This window comes from Puma concolor, chromosome E1 (assembly GCF_028749965.1).
Source record: "Puma concolor isolate L17-30 chromosome E1, mPumCon1.1.hap2, whole genome shotgun sequence".
NCBI classification, from domain to species: domain Eukaryota; kingdom Metazoa; phylum Chordata; class Mammalia; order Carnivora; family Felidae; genus Puma; species Puma concolor.
Genome location: NC_141680.1, coordinates 2,531,017 through 2,550,264, shown reverse-complemented (window position 1 = coordinate 2,550,264; position 19,248 = coordinate 2,531,017). Strand labels below are relative to the sequence as shown.

At 55.3% G+C, this 19,248-nt stretch overlaps 1 protein-coding gene across 4 annotated transcripts; it reads right to left on the bottom strand.

The window, feature by feature from the left end:
* Positions 1-179: 179 nt before the first annotated feature.
* EIF5A (eukaryotic translation initiation factor 5A) lies at positions 180-5,472 on the bottom strand. Of its 4 annotated transcripts, none has more exons than XM_086685812.1 (5): positions 5,404-5,472; positions 2,686-2,871; positions 1,478-1,582; positions 1,177-1,308; positions 180-1,083 (listed from the first exon to the last, which is right to left on the bottom strand). In XM_086685812.1, the coding sequence occupies exons 1-5, from the start codon at positions 5,470-5,472 to the stop codon at positions 1,021-1,023; spliced, it is 555 nt and encodes a 184-aa protein (XP_086541938.1). In that variant the 3' UTR covers positions 180-1,020. The 4 variants fall into 4 exon arrangements, with proteins under 4 accessions (XP_086541938.1, XP_086541939.1, XP_086541941.1 ...); XM_086685813.1 differs by lacking the exon at positions 5,404-5,472 and adding an exon at positions 4,768-4,926; XM_086685815.1 differs by lacking the exon at positions 5,404-5,472 and adding an exon at positions 4,447-4,575.
* Positions 5,473-19,248: the final 13,776 nt, after the last annotated feature.

Here is a 19,248-nt window from a genome sequence, read left to right as displayed (position 1 = left end):
CTGCTGCTGTTTGTGTGGCCTCACCCGGAGGCGGCCAGGGCTCTCTGGAGGGGCGGGGTGGCCGGCAGATGCACAGCAAGTGAACGCTGGCCGGGAACGGATGGCCGAGTTTGGTGGACAGGAGTTCTCATCTCCCCTCCAGTCCGCAAACGCCCATTCAATTCAAAGAAGCAACTGAATTGGGGCCTTCATATTAAACTTGTAGTTTTATTCAGGTTTGATTTTAACAAATGTGTCGGGGAGAGAGCCCACAGGAAAGGGTGAAGCCCGTGGGGGCAGGGCCCTCCCAGATGCCTGAGGAGGGGGCAGGTCCCCTCCCCTCTCCTCCTCTTCCCTCCCCAGCTAAAGGGATTTGGGGAGAGACACAGGCAGGAGAGGGGGCTGGTCCCCAGTCTGTGGGGTGGTGCTTGGGGTAAAGGGCCAAGGGGAACAAGGGACCAGAGCAGGGATGAGGGGGGGAGGGCACAAGGACCATTTGCCAGAATCCACAGCTTTCTGATTCCAGATTGAATTTAAAAAAAAAAAAAAAGAAAAAAAGAAAGAAAACAAAAACCAAACAAAACCCACTAAACCACAAGCAGCACCCGCCCCCTCTCCCCGACCAGGACTGTAGTGCGAGGGGAGAAGAGGAGGACAACTTCGCCAAGGCCATGGGTCACTCACTCCTGGCCAAGGGAGCAGGATGAAGGGCAGGGGCTCCCCGACAGATTGAGGGGGTGTGGGGGAAACCAAAATAAAACGTCAAATAAATTGTGTAGGAGTCGTCCAGCCCGGGGCCGGGCCGGAGCTGGGCCAGGCTGGGGAAGGGGGCCTCTGCAGGCTGGAGGATCACTGCTTCCGCCACCGCCACCCTGGGGAGGAGAGACACCTGGTGAGACTGGACTGTCCTGTCCATGGTGGGGGGCGACCCTGCTGGGGCAGGAAGGGAAACCTGGAACAGGACTGAGGCAGGTTTTGTCTGGGACGCGGAGCACGTGCAGGGGCTGGGGACGGGCAGCCGGCACACTCACCTGGGAGCAGTTATTTCGCCATGGCCTTGATTGCAACTGCTGCCTCCTCTGTCATGGCAGACAGCACCGTGATCTGGGGGGGGGGGGAGGAGAGGTCAGACATGAGGTCAGAGGAAGCAGTGCGAGGAGAGGAGCTGGGCACAAGGCCGGGGGCGGGGGTGCGTACCAGGATCTCTTCTCCGCAGTCATACTTCTGCTCAATCTCCTTGCCGAGGTCTCCCTCGGGCAGACGAAGGTCCTCTCGCACCTCCCCGCTGTCCTGGAGCAGCGATAGATACCCATCCTGGATGCCAATCAGCTGGGGGCAGAGGAGGAAGGAAGCTGCAGGTTGGCCCAGGTAGGGGGGACGATAAAGGGTCTGAGGACAAACTGGTGGCAAACCTCTAGCACCAAACCCCTTCTCCGGCCGTTCCCCTCTCTCCCGGTCAGTCTATGGCCACCGACAAACCACTAACCCACCTACATACCTGGAAGTCATTCCTTTTGATGTTGGGGACATCCATATTATGAGTCGACGGGCAGATATCTTCGTATTTCTTGCCAGTAAAGATGTCAATACCAACCAGGTGGACCTGTATGTGTGCATCACATGAAAGAGAAACCCGACCAAGCTCTAGGATGGAAAAGAGAAAGGCTCGAGGTGCTCCTGACTGGTGAGGGAAGTCCGACGAGGTTGTCAGGGAAAAGACCAGGGGAGCTGGAACTAAACCAATCAGCCCAAAGAAGCACTAAAGCCTTTAAGAAAGGGAGGCAGAAAGACTGCCCTTGACTTTGGGGTTGACAGCACAAAGAAAACAGGAGGTCAGGCTCCAAGCAGCCAGTTACCCTGAGCTACCAGAACACGGACCGATGTGCCCAGGGGACTGGGAGGACTCTACGCACATTTGGAAAAGCATCTGGACGTCAGCATAAAAGGTGAACTTGGGAAAACAGGAAGCAACAAGAAAGGAAGAGCGCTGAGAAGAAAAGGCTTTGGGGACAGAAAATTATGCAAAGGGAATAAACGCCACAAAAGAACACGGACAAGGACGTAGACGTTGGGGGTGACCCAGGGTGAACCCCGAGCCAACAGAAGACAAACCAACCAGGGAACAAAACCACAAGAACCCCAGCAAGGATGAGTCAGGTCCAGTTTTGGGAGGGCAGGAAAAACTGACAAGCACTAGCAACAATGTCCAGATCCAAGAGAGCGAGGTGGAGGCTCAGGAAACTCCGGGAGAGGGGCAGGCGGAGACACGGTGTGACGCTGCATCGGAGATCGGGGGCGTGGGGCAGGAGGGGATCTGGAAGCTCAAGGTACGCTGGCCCCCTCCAGGGAAAGCTGCTCTGTAGTGGGACTAGAGAAAGCCTGGGAACTAGAACCCCAGGCAAGAAAAACCACAAGTGAAAGCCAAGAAGGAAGGAGCTGCTAACCAGACCACCTGGCAAAGTTAGAGACTCACCAGTGGGGAAGAGGACCGGGCACAAGGCAATGACGGGGCACAGGAGGTAACGAAAGGCTGAAGGCCGGGGGAAGGTGGAAGGTAGCCAGGGCTGAGCACTACACAAGGAACTGGGGGGTAAAAAGAGAGCTCCGGGAATGGAGAGGGCTAGGACTGAGGGCAGCTTGCTGCCGGGAGCCCCACGGATGAGGGAAGTGTGGGGAAGGCGAGAGATGGAGAGATCCAATTCTAACCTTGGCATGGCCGTGCTTGCCAGTCTTGGAGGTAGACATCTCCACGATCTTACAGGGCCGGCCTTTGAGCACCACAAAGCCATTCTTACGTAATGCTGAGCACTGCATCGGGAAGGTGGCTGAGGCCCCTGCATCTCCTGTCTCGAAGTCCAAATCATCTGCCATTTTAAGAGGCTTCGATCCCAACTAGAGTCAAAGAGAAGCGGAGTCAGTAGAGGTGGAGGTCGACAGAGCTCTCCATCTGCCCCACTGCTCTCTGGAAACAGGCTTCAGGTTTCCCCAGCCCTCCGTTCCATCACCCGCCTAAATGAAAGTCAAAGTGCCCAGGTTAAACACGGAGTTGGGACCACAAACCTTAAGATGGGGCGTGTGTATGAAGTGGTGGGAACACAAGCCGGACCCCTAGCCCAACTGAGAGCTAAAGGGGTGGCCCGGGAACAGAAGGCTCTGGGGAGTTAGGATGCCAAATCTCCAAGATGGGCAAACGCCTAATTCCTGGGAGGCGGGGGGAGACTCAGGTGTTACTGGCCGCTGAAACCAACCACCCCTCTTCCCCACACAGAACAGGGCTATAATTAGGTGAGCAGCCGCGAGCCAGCAAAAGGGCGGGGCTACCGTAGCGGGGAGAGGGGAGGGTGGAGACCGGAGGACAGGGCCCCACCCGTCTGTTACACCCCCCACCCGATCCACGCGCGCCAGTCACTGGTACAGGAAACCACAAGGCCTCTTTGGGGGATTCCCGCCTCTCCAACAGGCCTTTTCCGACACAGCCGAGGGAGAGAAAGTAAAGCTGTTCTCTAACTTCTCCCCCTGCCAAACACCTCCATCTCGTTTCCCAAAGGGAACCCGGGAACCCGGCCTCTCCTCGAGGGCCCTCCCCCTTTTCCCAGGATGCACCGGTCCTGTCGGCTTTTCAGGCCGGGCCTGTGCTCTCAGTGGAAAGTGGAGGAGTGGGCAGCGTGAATGACAATAAAATGAAAGCAAAACGCTGGGAGTAGTGAGTAGCAGAAGTTCTGTTAGGCCGGCAGAGGTGGGGCTCTGAAAGCAGGAGCCCGCAAATCAGACACAAGGAGGAAGACCGTGACAAGGTGAAGAGCACCGATCACAGCGGGGAGCTCCTCTGCTCGGGACTTTAAGGCGCTGTCGGCGCGGCCGAAAAGAGCTGGGCTCCCGTCCAATCGCCCTCAGTCTCCCCGTCTCTCCGGCCACCCAGCACGGGAGAGCGCTGCTCGCACCTGGCTGGCCGCCTCACTTCCCAGGGGAGTCGGGGCGGGGGGGTAGCGCGCCAGGGGCCCATGGGGCGGGGGCACGCTAACATATGTCCGCAGCGGGCTCTCCCGGGAGATCAGGTGCGGGCCTCAGCCTTCGCCTCCTCCCCAAAATTCCAAGCTACCCTGGGCGCCCGCGAGGACCGACCACCTCTCTCCGCGCTGGGGGTTGCCGGCTCCCGCCCACCATGTGGCCTCCCGGGGCTTCCGGTGGCCGGGATCTGGGGGGAGGGGTCCCCGCGCTGCCATGCGGCCCCCGTCCACGTTCGGCCATGCGGCCTCCGACCCAGAGGGCAGCCTCCGGTAGGGGGGACACTTCCGGTGCCGCCGCCACCCCCTCCTCAAAGGCCGCGCCAGGCCGGAGCCACGCCGCCTCCCCTCCCCCCCCTCTCCGGCCGGCCGCCAGCCCCCCCCCCACTTGCCCTCTCACCGAATAGCCCCCTCCCCCACCTCACGTGGCCGCGCGGCGCCCGGTTCTCAACGGCCCAGGTACCTTGGCCCTTCCGGGCCGATCTGGCCCCCGGCCCTCGCCCCGGCGTGGCCGCCCGGCGGCCTCTCCCGCGTGGCGGCCTCGCGGCTCGCCGTCCCCCGCCCTGCGTCGCTCCAACGTCACCCGGCCGGCCCCAACCGTCACCCCGCGCGCCAACCGGGGCGCGCTCCCGCGCCTCTCCGCACCTCGCGCCGCTCGCGGACCGAACCCTGTGCGGCGGCCGCCGCCGCTCCCCTTTGCCCCCTCCCCGACCCTCGAGCAGTTCCATCTCCGCTCCCAAGCCCCAGCCGAGGTTCCGCGCACGCGCGCCCTGCCCGCTCTCACCTCGCGCGAACGCACTGACTCGACCCGGTCCGCCCGCCGCGAGCCCAACCGCTGCCTCGGAGCCCGCTGCCGCCGCCGCCGCCGCCTCTACCGCCGCCGCCGCTGCTGCACACGGGTCTTAGTACGCAGGCGCCGACTCCCCACTGACCAACCAAGCAGCCCTGTGACAGCCGCGCAAGCGTGCTATCTATCCCCTCCGCCCTCCACCCCCGCACTGCGCAAGCGCACAGACCCTCCCCGATCTCCACCCTCCCTCCCACCTTCCCATCCAATGACGCGTACGCGTGACCCCGCCCCTCCCCAACCCATAGCGCTTCCCACCAGTAGGCAGTGCGCAGGCGCACCCGGTTTTTTAAGCCCTTCAACCTCCTCTTCCCTTCCCGTGATAGACCACTACCCCTACCGGACGGGACTCGCGCCTGCGCAATCAGGAGCCCTGCACTCCACACCCTCCGAAGGGAACGCCTCGGCCTCAGAGCGCATGCGTGTTGGGAATCCTGACCGCCCCTTCCACCTCAGACGTCGTCTGTACGCCGGGCGTTGAAAAGACCACGCCACTGTAGCGCTGGGCTCGGCTAGGACGCATGCGTCTTGGGAACGCCCCACCTCGGCTTTAACTGGACTTAAACGACTCACACGTTTCAGAAAACTTGCATTGCGGGGTGGGCCCCTCGTCTCAAAGCCCATCCCCCCCCGTCCACGCATGCGCGCAAGAGCTCTTTCCGCTCACGCTTCCTAGCGCGCTAGTGTGGTCGGGTTACCGCCCATCTCAGCTTCACCTCCCGGCCTCAGGCCTGCCATAGAGTTTCGCCCGGGAGCTAGAGCGCCCGGGTCGCGGCCACCATCTTGTCGATTCCCTGGATGCGGGGCCGCCGGGGCGGCTGCCGTACGGCTGAGCTCTAGGGAGCTTGTAAGGCATTTATTTCTCCCCGATCCCGGTCCCCCGGCTGCTCCACAGCAGTTGTCTGCGAGCACCCTGGGAAAACTCTAAAGCAGACTGGCGTGTTACGGTCCGCTGACGCTCTCCAGGTCGTGGAAGGCGACCACGAAGCAGGGGACAACCCGTCTCTCGCGGTTTATTTCTCTGGCCCTCCTCCTAGGGAAGAAAGCTGCCGCTTTTCCCGCAACTCTGTGCTCTTCTTCCAGTTTCCAGGTTTCCGGCACTACCCTCGTGGCCACCTGCTTTGCTTCCGCAAACCAGGCGGGCAGCAGTCCTGTAGAGAAGACGAGCAGCCACATACCTGGGCTGGGAGTCCCCAACCCTGGATCTGGTTCTTGTTTTGTTTTAGAATCCCGTGACCTGGTAGATGCGTACCGCAAACACCGGCTTGAATTAATACGTTTATGCGGCGTGGTCCACTATCACTCCCCGTTCCTTCCACTCAGCTTTCTGAAGTTTCCGCGTTTTCCTTTGTAAAACGCAAAACCACCACTCCCCTCCTCCCCCCGTAAGGGTCTGGGCGCATTGTTTAAAGCCCCTACCTGCTCTTCTCAAAGATGTGTTTGTCCATATGACCCAACAACTCTCCTAGGTGTATGCCCCAAATCATCAAAAAAAAAAACAAAAAACAAAAAAACATAAATCTTTGCAGGAAAATATTCACAACAGCGTTATTCACAGTAGTCAGAAGGTAGGAACAACCCAAGTATCCATCAACAGAGGAATGGATAAAGGGGGGGGGGGTGTCCAATGGAATATTATTCAGTCACAAAACAGGAATGAAGTACTAATACCTGCTTCCACTAGATGAACTTCAAAAATATTATGCTAAGTAAAAGAAGTCAGACAAAAAAGGTCACATACCCTATGATTTGAATGGCAAGAACTATCCAGAATAGGTAAATCCTAGAAGCAGAAAGTAGATTGGGGGTTGCCAGGTGCTGGGGGATGAGGGGACCAGGGAGTGGGGTTAATGGGCAGGGGGTTTTAGTTTGGAATGATGAAGCGTTTCAGAATTAGGTGAAGGTGGGGGTTGCACAACACCCAATGCTCTAACTGGCACTTCATTGATCTAAAAATGGTTAGTGTTGGGGCGCCTGGGTGGCTCATTGGTTAAGCGGCTGACATAGGCTCAGGTCACGATCTCGCGGTCCGTGCGTTCAAGCCCCGCGTGGGGCTCTGTGCTGACAGCTCAGAGCCTGGAGCCTGTTTCAGGTTCTGTGTCTCCCTCTCTCTGACCCTCTCCCGTTCATGCTCTCTCTCTGTCTCAAAAATAAATAAACGTTAAAAAACAAAACAAAACAAAAATAAAAACGGTTAGTGTCATGCCATGTGAATTTCACTTCAATTACCAACACTTGTACAGGAATGTTCAAAGCAGCGTTATTCATCATAGCCCAAAAAGCAGAAACTCCTGGAGCCCATCAACTGATGAATAGATAAATAGAGTATGGTGTATCCATACAACGAAATATTACAGGGCAATAAAAAAGGATGGAGTACCGGGTAAATGCTACAACATGGATTAACCTTGAAACGTGTTAAATGAAAGTCGGTCACAAAAGACCACATAGTATAGAGTTCCACTTACATGACATGTCCACAATAGGTAAATCCATGGAGACACAAAATAGATCAGTAGACACCTAGTGTTGAGAAGTTAAAGGGAAATGGGGACCCAGAGAGGGACTGCTAAAGAGTAGAGGGAGGGGCAGAGTATGGCTTTTGTGCTGAAGAAAATGTTCTAACACTGATTGGAGCTATGGTCCCATTCTTCAGATATTAAAAAACACTGAATTGTACACTTTAAATAATTGAATTGGATGATATGTGAATTATATCTCAATCAAGTTATTCCTTAAAAAAAAGTGCTGTCGTCTTTGTGTGACTGTACCTCCTGTGTGTCATGTGCCTGTCTTAATTGATTCATTTCCCTGAGACACTGGTGAAGTGTCCTCACTGACCTAAGGCACAGGCTCCATGATATGACAAGGGCACTGAGTGATAACAACCCTTGCCAACTTCCATCCAAAACTCAAAAAAGGCACAGATAATCTTAAATTTGTTTTCTGGGGGCGCCTGGGTGGCTCAGTCGGTTAAGTGTCTGACTTTGGTTGTCACGATCTCACAGTTTGTGAGTTCGAGCCCCGTGTCCGGCTCTGTGCTGACAGCTCAGAGCCTGGAGTCTGCTTCGGATTCTGTGTCTCCCTCTCTCTCTGCCCCTCCCCTGCTCGTGCTCTGTCTCTGTCTCTCAGAAATAAATGTAAAAAAAAAAAATGAATAAAACAAATTTTGTTTTTTAAGTTTATTTTGAGAGAGATAAGACACTGTGCAGGTGGGGGGTGGGGGTGCGCAGAGACACAGAGAGAGAGAGAGAGAGAGAGAATCCCAAGCAGGCTCTGTGCTGCCAGGGCAGAGCCTGATGCAGGGCTCAAACTTCTCAAACCATGAGATCATGACCGGAGCAGGAACCAAGAGGTAGACGCTTAACAAACTGAGCCATCTGGGCACCCCAAAAGGCACAGATAACCTTGACAAAAGACGGAGTTCTACATACTCAGAGGAAGAAAAGGGCAAAATACTGTTCAGTATTGTAGGGTGATGAGGTACCTGGTACCCGGCCGAAGCACCACAGCATTGCCTGTGTGGGGTCCCCACAGCCCAGGGCAGAGTCCTCAGCTTTGGGAGCCCTCCCAGTTTACGTGGCCAGTCAAATCACTTCTTGAGGGACACCTTTCCTGAGCTACAAGACTAAGTGGGCTTCTCATGTTATGTGCCCGCACAGCTGACATAGAGCCCGTCACATACTGGTGACATCCATTTATGTGTGCAATTGCTCTACTCATGTCTGGCTTTCTCCACTGGAATATAACCTGTGTAGGGTTGGGAACCTGTCTGGTTCGTTATTGTGTTCCCAGCAACTAGAATGGTGCCTGGCAAATACACGGTACGGTACGCTATCGATCCTAATTTACCGTTGAGGAAAGGTACCGTTGAGGAAAGGCTCTGGCTAATCAGACTCACGACAGATTGGCCAAAAAGTGGGAATATCAGCTTCTCTATAAATGAACTGAAATGGGGAAGAGCAACAGAACGTCTATGTTGGCTGGTCCCATTCTCCGTTCTCGTCTATAAGGAAATGTAAGTGGAAAGACAAAATCTAGTCAAGGAACCTTGACATTGGACAAGGGAATTAGCTACGTGTCCTCCAACGTTTGGTACCACACAGCTCTAAGAACAGAAGAACACAGTGCCTCTGTCCTCATTGTGAAAAGGCCAGTCTGTCTCCCCTTCAAAAAGAATCCTGGAAAGGGAGCCCGGGTGGCTCAGTTAGGCATCCAACTTTGGCTCAGGTCATGATCTCACAGATCGTGGGTTCGAGCCCTGCGTTGGGCTCTGTGTTGACAGCTCAGAGTCTAGAACCTGCTTTGCATCTGTCCGTCTGTCTGTCTCTGTCCCTCCTCAGCTCACTGTCTCTCTCAAAATAAATAAATATTTTTAAAAATCCTTTAAAAAAAAAAAAAGAATCCTGGAATAGTGATGATCTTGGATCAGAACTCCCCTGAAAATCATTGGAGAACCTCTCTGTCTTCTTTTTTTTTTTTTATGATTTACATACCAAGCAACCCCCTTTAGGTCACATAGAAATTTCTCTCTTGAGAACTGATTTGAATGCACTTGATCAGATTCTATCTTAAGATGGCATTTCTTTCCCACCTTCTGTGGTTACACCCACTCACCAAGATTAAAATTCAGATATTCGGGGAGAACTCTCCAGCTACCCATCTATAGATTTTCAATGCCTTTGGATACTGTCCTGGCAATCCATCGGATTCATTATTTCCTCATTTCTTTCTCAGAGGGTAAGAGTTTAGCGTTCTGCTGAGAAAGAAGTTTGCCAATAAGTTTGTATCTCTTCTGGTACACTTTCCAAACCTTCTATTTTGGAATAGCTTTTGCTATGCAGAAGAGTCGCAACAGTGGTATGAAAAATACTTTAAGGAATACCAGTGAGGTTTTGTGTGGTTTTTTTGTTTGTTTGTTTGAAGTTTTTAAATGCTTATTTATTTATTTTTAATGTTTATTATTGAGAGACAGAGGCAGACGGCGAGTGGGTCTGAGGCAGACAGAGAGAGGGAGACACAGAATTTGAAGCAGGCTCCAGGCTCCGGGCTGTTAGCACAGAGCCTGACACGGGCTCTCAAACTCACAAACTGTGAGATCATGACCTGAGCGGAAGTCGGACGCTTAACCCACTGGGCCCCCCGGGCACCGCAGCAGCAGTGAGGCTTTGGATGGGAACCAACAGAGCGGTGGAGGCTGCATGTGTAGGTTTGTAAGAAGCAATTGTGCACACCTCTTCCTAACAGCACATTCAATAATGTCTTCCTGGAAGCTTGAAATTGACCACAGTGGAAGTGTTTATGGCAGATGTTGTTTTCCATCTCCCAGAGCTGGTTGGTAACATTTAGCAGCACGCACTGATTGGGAAGGAGGTTCTGACATATAGAAAGTAGTGTTAGGTCAAGCTAGTCTAACACTAGGGGCGCTTGGGTGGCTCAGTCGGTTAAGCGTCTGACTTCGGCTCAGGTCGTGATCTCACGGTTGGTGAGTTCGAGCCCGGTGTCAGGCCTGCTTCGGATTTGGTGCACCTCCCCTGCTGGTGCTCTGTCTCTCAAAAAAATAAATAAATAAATTTTTTTAAAAAATAAAGGATTCCAGGATTCTGAGAGTCTTGGGAAGCCGTCAGAGCGATGGGGTGTGCAAGCCAGTCAGAAGCAGAGCTGGACTTCGGAAGGTGGGTAGGACTGGGGTTGAGGACAAGGCCGCTGTTTTTAGTAGCACTGACCCTCACAGACAGGAAAGGGGCTCCAGGCATATCAAGAGGAATGGTTTTACATGATAACAAAGATTCTGTCAAGTTTTCTTTATCATGAAAATACAAGTCTTTGTGGAAACATTTGGGAAAATCAGAAAAGAAAGAAAAACAAAAACATAACCCCCAGGACCCAGAGGCAGCAACTATTAATGTTTTACCGTATTTGCCTGCAAACTTTTTTCTATGCCTTTTAAAAGATACATCTGAAACACAATACTGGGGGAAAAAAAAAAAAGATACATCTGAGGGGGGGGGCCTTCAGGTCACGATTTCGTGGTCTGTGAGTTCGAGCCCCGCCATCAGGCTCTGGGCTGATGGCTCGGAGCCTGGAGCCTGCTTTGGATTCTGTGTTTCCCTCTCTCTCGAACCCTCCCCGCCTTGCGCTCTGTCTCCCCCTCTCTCTCTCTCTCAAAAATAAAGAAACATAAACAAAATTTTTTTTTACATATCTGCGTCTGTTAGGTGCCAGATACTGGAGACACAGGGGTGGTGACCTTAGCCGTATGGCCCCTTCCCCACAGCTGGGAGGGGGGAAAACAATCGATCGTCAACAAAATATATAACACGTAAGGAGCGTTCAGGCCACCTGTCTACCACCAGTGAGTGATGGGCTTATGAACGGCAGTTACGAGAGTCAGAGGAGCTCCTCAGAAGAAGATACCACAGGGATCTTTGTGACTTTGACCTCGCCTCTTTGGAAGCTGAGAAGGAGAGAGTGGAGGTGCGGAAGACGGAGGCAGGACTGGTTCTGGGCCCAGAGGAGAAGCCCTACCCAAAAGCCCTCCTCATCCCCCATTCTCAGAGGCCTTGCTGAACCTGGGTGCCAGAGAGAGAAGTTGGAAAATGTCGTAGACGTGGGACCAAATGCGGGGAACGTGGGGGCTGAGTGAGCGCCAGGACCGGGCCGAACCCAGCCCAGAAGCCGGTCTTTTGGCAACGGAGAAGCCAGAGCCGAGGAACGTGAGGGAAGCCGGCCCTCAGCAGGATGAGGGAAGGTCTACAAGTTCTGGGGACAGCGGATAAAGAAAGCTTAGCTGGGTACCCACGCTTCTTGGCGTCGATAGACCAGCTTCTTGGCTGGTCTAGACCCATGAAAAGGATATCTCAAGATGTGAGAGAGGAGGTGAGCGGGCGATGACATCCGTGTTCAGAGAAGAAAGGTCCAAGGGCAGACGGGGGCCTCACCTCCGACAGGGACTCGCGCGCTGAGCTCGCGTCCCAGGCCTGTTCACCTGCCCCCAACCCCGATGCCAATCCCGTTCCCGGCTACCCTCTCGCCTCCTGGCCAGAGCCGGGATCTGGCTCCGCCTCCTGCCCCTGCCGGGCTGACTTCGACGGCATCGGCATCTCGCCTGCTTCACCACCCCCGTGCTCACCTCTGCCCAGCACCTGTCCCACAGAGCGCGTGGCCGTCTAGCCCGCCGGACTGCGACAGCCGGGTCTGGCATGTGGTGGGTTGTGAATCCCTTCTCCCTCCCGGGCTGCCTCCTCTCCTGTTCAGGATGTGCGACCCAGCCTAGAATACCAGATTCTTGGGGCGCCTGGGGAGCTCAGTTGCTTGAGCATCCGACTCTTGATTTCAGCTCAGGGTTCGTGGGTTCGAGCTCCACATCGGGCTCTGTGCTGACGGTGCGGAACCTGCTTGGGATTCTCTCTCTCCCCCTCTCTCTCCCTCCCTCTCTTCTCTCTCTGTCAAAATAAATAAATTTTTATTAAAAAAAAAAAAGAATACCGGACGGGACTCGGACAAGCAAGGGGACTTCCCCGCTTGGGGCCCAAGTCTCCTGCCCCTTTAGAGAGGAGGGAGTCTCTCTTCCCACCAACCCTCGGTGCATCCAAGCAGCCGGTCTTCGGGGCTCCCCTGGCCTCCCAGCCCGAGGTGTAATGTCAGAGTTTGCTCTACCTCGGTGCCTTCCGGAGCCTGGAGCCTGGCGGCGAGGCCTACATCCCCATCAGTGGTGTCAGTCCTCTGGGACCATTCGATTCAACCAAGAGCCCAATGAAGGGCTTTAGATCACTATTCAGGGGCCGGCTCGGTCGGTGGAGGACAAGTTCCCGCCTGGATTCAGGCCCTACCCAGCCCACCGCTTCCCTACAGGGCGCGTGCAGGCCCCCTGCACCCCCCACAGCCCGCGTCACACCTTCCCTGCTCCTGGGTCACTCACTGTGGGGGCGGCTTCCTCAGCTATGACAATAGAGAGAGGAACCCTCTACCTCCTAGAGAGCTCACGTGACCCTGCCCGCGTGTGTGGGCAGATTCCCAGGTGGATGCCTCTGGCTGGGATTGTCCCCAACCTGACTCGACTCTCCTCCAACCACCCGCCCCTGCTCTCCTGGCCCGGGTGTCCAACAAGCCCCACACCAAGCCCCTGCCTGTCTGCGCCTCCCGGGGGCTGCTCAGTGAAATCAGCATCGTCACCCACGGTGGGAGTGGGGGGAGCGAAAAACCCAGATTTCTTGATTCCTTTCCCCTCACCCCCACATCCAGCCCTCCATCAAGTCCTGCAGACCCTGTTTCCAAAACGTATCTCATACCGGCCCCCGTTCTTCCCCCCTCGCTGCCGCCTCTCGAATCCGCACCCCCATCACCTCTGCCTCTGGCCGCTCTATGTCCCACAGGGCAGCCAGACGATGTTTTAAAAACAGATGGAGTAGGGCCACCCCCCCCCCGGGGGGGCTCAGTCGGCTGAGTGTCGGACTTCAGCTCAGGTCATGATCTCAGGCTTCGTGAGTTCGAGCCCCGCATCAGGCTCTGTGCTGACAGCTCACAGCCTGGAGCCTGCTTTGGATTCTGTCTCCCTCTCTTTGCCCCTTCCCCGCTCACCTTCTGTGTCTTTCTCTCTCTCTCAAAAATAAATAAAAACAAGCAAACAATAAATAAAATCTTTAAAAAATAAATTTGTTAATTAAAAAAAATTTAACGTTTGTTCATTTTTGAGAGAGAGAGAGAGAGAGAGAGATCATAAGCAGGGGAGAGGCACGAAGAGAGGGAGACAGAGATTCCCAAGCAGGCACCATGCTGTTAGCGCAGAGCCTGACGTGGGGCTCGAACTCACGAATGGGGAGATCATGACCTGAGCCGAAATCGAGAGTCAGATGCTTAACCGACTAAGCCACCCAGGTGCCCCTATTTAAAAAATATATAAATAAATCAGGCCATATGACTCACTCCCCCTTTTAAAGCCCTCAAACGCTTCCTATCACTTGTGGAATAAAATCCAGATTCCAAAGTTTTCATTTCTCAGGCTTTGCCTTTCTCGCCCTCCTCTTTGTCCATTAAACTTTTCCTCCAATGGGCTCAAGCTTTTCTGCCTCAGGGCTTTTGCACCAGCGGCTTCAAGCGCCCGGAACCCTCTTTTCCTCATCCTTTCCTTCGGCTCTCTTCTTCCCATGCTTCAGGTCACCGCATAGACTGTGACACCTCCCCTGGCGGGGGGGGCCTGGTGGCCCGATTCTAGATTCGCCCCCCCACATCTTACTCTCTATCACACCAGTCTGTGCCTTTCCTTCATGGCTTGTGATCATATCTGTAATTATCGTGTGCATCCATTTCCTTATTTCATCGTGGGGCCTTCTAGAACGTGAGCTGTCTGGGGGCAGGGAACGCGCGTGTCTTATTCACTACTGTATCCGCAGCACCTTCTATTTATTTTTTTTATAGCGCCTGGCACACAGTAGGTGCGCCACAAACGTTTGTTTGGGAGACGTAAACGAAGAGGCACATTTGACCGAAAACCACCTGACGTCTTTAGGAGATTTGCAGAGTGGTCCACAAGCACTGCAGGGGCCGTTACAGCTGCTAGTGCCCTGGCCTCCCTCGCTATGCGGCCAGAGGAAGGTAGTCCGTAAGTGTCCGTGAAATTAAGGCAAGGCAGGAATCCCTGGGCTTTGGGGACAGATTTAGCGTCACGGAAGCTGCGATGTACAGAGACGCACGTGTAGCCACGTTGCCTGCTAGAACTCTCCGTGACCACAGAAGTGTTCCGCAGCCGTGTTCCATCCCTGTCCCCGAGCCAAATGTGGATTCCGTATTTCATTTCATTTTAACTGGACTCAAATGGCCACAGGTCGCTAGTGACTGCTGTATCGGCCCATTCAGACAATGGGAGGACCTGTCAGGAGGGAGTGAGGTGCCAGGGTGAGTAGAGACTCATTGGCAACAGGAAGAGAGAGGGCTGGATGGTGGGTCTTTAGAGCTAAGTTCACCTTGGGTCTTTGACTGTCACCCGTGAGCCTTTAATGAGAAGTCACGGCAGAATAGAGTATTTCATTCATTCATTCATAAGTTTGCTTGGTTATTTTGTTAACCTCTCACCCCCTTCTACCCTGCCTTTCTGTAGGGAATCGTGCCGTTGTGTATCTCTTTAAAGTTTATTATAAGAGAGAGAGGGCGCAAGCAGGGGAGAAGCAGAGAGAGAGAGACTCCCAGGCAGGCTCCACGCTGTCAGTGCAGAGCCTGATGTGGGGCTCGGTCCCGCGAACCGGGAGATCATGACCTGAGCCGAAATCGAGAGGCAGACGCTCAACCGACTGAGCCACCGAGGCGCCCCTCCCTTCTGGTTTTGACGTATTCTGACCAGATGTGACTTGTTGTTTGTGGGGCTGTGTTTTTTTTAAGTAAGTGAGACTGCGGTCTTTCTCGTTTGGTTTCCTATTCTTTTTTCTCTAAGGGCCGTGTTGTGAGGGTCCATCCGTGTTGTCACAGAGCACGGGGCCTGTCACGGGGTCACTTCTAAGTGCTGCATGACACTCTGGGTGGACACCTACCACGTTTTACCCAGCACGCGCCCAGCGATGGACGCCCGGGTGGCCTCCCCGTTCCCAGGCACGTCTACGTGCACATCTGTGAAAGGAATCTCTTTGTGTCGTGTGCCCCGCGGATGAGTTGCTGGCCATAGACAATGTGCACGTGGAAGGTGCCTGAGTATCGCGAAAACCAAAATGCATTTCAGAAAGATGTTTCGGAGGGCGCCGGGGTGGCTCAGTCAGTTAAGCGTCCGCCTCTCGGCTTCCGCTCAGGTCACGCACGATCTTCCGGTTGGTGGGTTCGAGCCCCGCATCGGGCTCTGTGCGGACAGAGCAGAGCCGGCTTGGGGTTCTCTCTCTCCTCCTCTCTCTGCCCCTTCCTTGCTGGTGCTCTCTCTCAAAATAAAATAAACTTAAGGGATGCCTGGGTGGCTCAGTCGGTTAAGTGTCTGACTTCAGCTCAGGTCACGCTCTCGAGGTCCCTGAGTTCCAGCCCCGCGTCGGGCTCTGGGCTGATGGCTCGGAGCCTGGAGCCTGCTTCCAATTCTGCGTCTCCTCTCTCTCTGACCCTCCCCCGTTCATGCTCTGTCTCTCTCTGTCTCAAAAATAAATAAACGTGAAAAAAAAAAACTTAAAATAATAATAATAAAAGATGTTTCTGGCTGCCTTCATTTATCCAGTCAAGTAGTTACCGGTCACCTACTATGTGTTGGGTACAGTTTGAGGCACTGAGAATATAGCAGTGGACAAGACAGACAAGATCCCAAGCTTACAAATTACAAACAAGCAAATGTCAGGTACGACTAAATACTACGGTGGAAATCAAGCAGGGCAGCGGGACGGCGGTGGGACAGGCTAAGCTGCTGTGAGGTCCATTGTGCAAAATGGGCTGGAGAGGGCAGTTCTGAGGGTGAGGAAACCACGCAGGGGGGAGGCCACTGAGCTGATGCGGGTGAGAGATGCCGACGGTGTGAACCAGGTGGGGGCGGTGGGGTTCACATCTCTGCGCCCCGATATGGTGGGACCTTTTCCCCGGACAGGGGGCCCTGGAGATTTCCCGCTGGCAGCTGGTCATTGTGGGTCTGGGGCTCAGGTGGTCCGGGCTGGGGGGTCACTGGGTTCAGGTTGTCTTTGCCTCCCCAGGGCTGGCATTAACGAAATGCCACAAGCTCGGTGCTTAAGAAGGTAGACCCCTAACAGGTCATATTTGAAGCAGTGGGGGTGGAGGGGCCTCCACGGGAGGGGTCACAGAGCCAGAAGAAGAGAAGAACTGGGGGGCTCTGACCTCCAGGAAGGGGCGAGGGAGAGGCTGAGGAGTCCCTGAAGAAATCTGAGAGCCAAACGGTCTCCGTGGGCATCTGCCACGTGGACGGAGGCGGAGGAACGGGGGCAAGCAAGGGTCCGTCGAACAAGGTAGTGCGACCGACATCAACGCCGGTCCCGGATGCCGGGCCTGGGGGAGAAGCAGAGCCTGCGTAATGCAGGCGGCCTCTCAAGACACTTGGTTGGGAAGGAAGAGCCTGACATGTGGAAAGTACTAGAGGGGAGGAGGAAGGTGGAAAAGGGTAGTCCCAGCGCGGTGGCAGGAGGCTGGTGACTCAGAAGAAAGGTCCTGGAGTCAGGCTGCTCTGCATCTGAACCCCCCGCTTGGCCGGCTCCAGAGCTGTGTGGTCTTGGGCTGCTGGCTTACCTCCACTCTGCCTCAGTCTCCTTATCTGAAGAGTGGGTATAACGATAATAGTACCCACTCCCCAGGGTTGCCGTGAGGAATTAATGACCGAAGTCCCCTAGGCTGCTTAGCACAGTGTGTGGCACATAGTTAGGTGCTAAAAAAAAAATCTCAACTCTTACTGCTCTCGGGTAAAAAAAAAAAACCCCAAAACCAAAAACACCAACAAGACAAGGAGGAAGTTTCAAGAAGGACGTGTAAATAATATCCCATGCAGCAGATGGGACAAGGAGACGGACAGAGGGCGGAGAAAAGGTCAAGGATCTGGCAGTCCTAGCAGAGCTTGGAAGGAGAGGAAGACGGAGGCAAAGGCCGCGGAAGAGTCGACGGGAGAAGAGAAGGCCGCAGGGTCTGTGGCACTTTCTGGAGCAGCCGAGGAGAGAGAGAGAGAGAGAGAGAGAGAGAGAGAGAGAGAGAAAGAGCGAGCGAGCAGGTGTTAGAGGGGAGAGGGCGGAAGCTCTGGTTTGGGCTGCGAGGAGACGTGTGTCGCCAGGAGGATTTGGCACAGGCTCTTAAATCTTTCAAACAGCGTCTCCGTTTGACATCGCACATCTTCTCTGCAGGAGCCGCGAAGGGCCACAGTGAAGGAGGCGTTGTTTTTCGCGTTTTGTTTGGTTTTAAACCCGTGAACGAGACGGGCGAGACCGCGAACTTCAAGTGGACGGGAGCAAACGGAAAGAGAGCGACAAAGGAGGACCCTTTTTGCCGGGATGCCCAGAGCCCTGGCTACCTCAAGCCCCTAAACATCTGTAAATCCCCAGAAAATCACCCGTGCAGACCCTTCAACGCAACAGGGAAATTAATTGCTTCTCTCGGTGGCAGCTAATTCCTGACCGTGGAGATAGGGAGGATGTTACTGTTGTAGGAGCAAGCGTCGTTTCCTGTCGCCAGGCGCCTGCCCCTCAGCGCCCTCACCCAGGGGTCTCCTGACATCTTTTCTTAAAAACTCTTACCGCAAACAGGGCTCATCTTTCCTATGAGCTTCCTCTCCTGTCACGGTTTAACCAGCCCACACCTGCCCTCTCTCTGTACCTTTTGCGTGCTTCCTCTGCTGCCGGGGCCGCACTGGGAGGTCTCCTGCTCGCCTTACCCCAGCCCTGCCCTCTTCTGCATGCCTCGATCTCGGGGCTGGACACAGGTACACGGATCCTTAACAGTCCGAGGGAGAGTGGTCATTTCTGCATCCTTCGCGGCCTTGCCTCTTGATTTAATTGCTCTCCCGCTTTTTTCTCTTTTTCTATCCGCGGTGCCGGCTGCGCGGGGACACAGAACTGTCGCCTCGGACAGGGCCGGAGGGGTGGGGCGGGCGGAGTAAGCCGCAGGTGGCAGGACCGCGAGGAAGGGGGCACCGGCGCCTCCGGGAGCGGCCGGCAGAGGGCGCGCCGGGACCGGGATTGGAGCACGGCCGCCGGAGAGCCGCCGCCGAGCCTGGCGCGGACCCCGGGGCTGGAGAGGCGCGCTTGGGGCCCGCGGCGCGTAGGGGCACGAAGGCTGGTCCACGCGCACCGTCCCGGCTAAAAATACGCGCTGCCCGGGTCCGGCAGCGGGGGCGGGGCGGCGGCCCTCGGGAGGAGCGACTCTGGAGCCGCACCACTCCGGGAGGGAGATCGCAGCTCCGGGCCGAGCACCCGGGCTCCGGGGAAACCTGGGGCAAGCTTCGCGCCGGGGCCTCAGTCGTCCCACCTGTGCAATGGGGACCATCCGATTACTCAAGAAACAAGTGAGCGTCCACGTTGTGCCAGGCAGTGCTGCAGGCGTCAGGCACGCCCACCAGCTCCGTCCAGCGCAGCGGGGGCACAGGGCGAGATACGCTTATATTTTCAAAAACGCCCCGAGAAAAGGAAAGGATGACGTGATGGTGAGGAGTGATAGGTCAGCCGGTACTTGAAAAGGTTGCTCTGCAAATCACGGAGGTGCGTTCTAGGTGGCGGCAAGCGCAGGTGCAGGCAAAGAAGGAAGGCGGGAGAAGCTGCGGGGAGCCGGACATCACGGCGGCGACGGTCCTTGGGGAGGCCGGGGAGGCCTGGAAAGGGCTCGGGGGGAGCTCTCTCCTTTAGGGCGCTGACTGCGCGGACAACGGAGTCGTGCATTCCGCTCTCCGTGCGTCCCACCTCAAAAATAAAAGTGGGAGCAATTGCGAGCTGGGAGAGTGGTTCTTCCGCGGCGCCTGGAGGCTCGCTCGGCGGG

Bases quoted from the DNA above. Each gene is read 5' to 3' on its own strand.
- EIF5A (XM_086685812.1), bottom strand. From the start codon at position 5,472: ATGCGTGGACGGGGGGGGATGGGCTTTGAGACGAGGGGCCCACCCCGC. The intron at 2,872-5,403 runs GTGAGTCGTTTA...CTTTGACTCTAG, and splicing joins ATGCAAGTTTTCTGAAACGT to TTGGGATCGAAGCCTCTTAA. The intron at 1,084-1,176 runs GTACGCACCCCC...CCCCCCCCCCAG, and splicing joins ACTGCGGAGAAGAGATCCTG to ATCACGGTGCTGTCTGCCAT.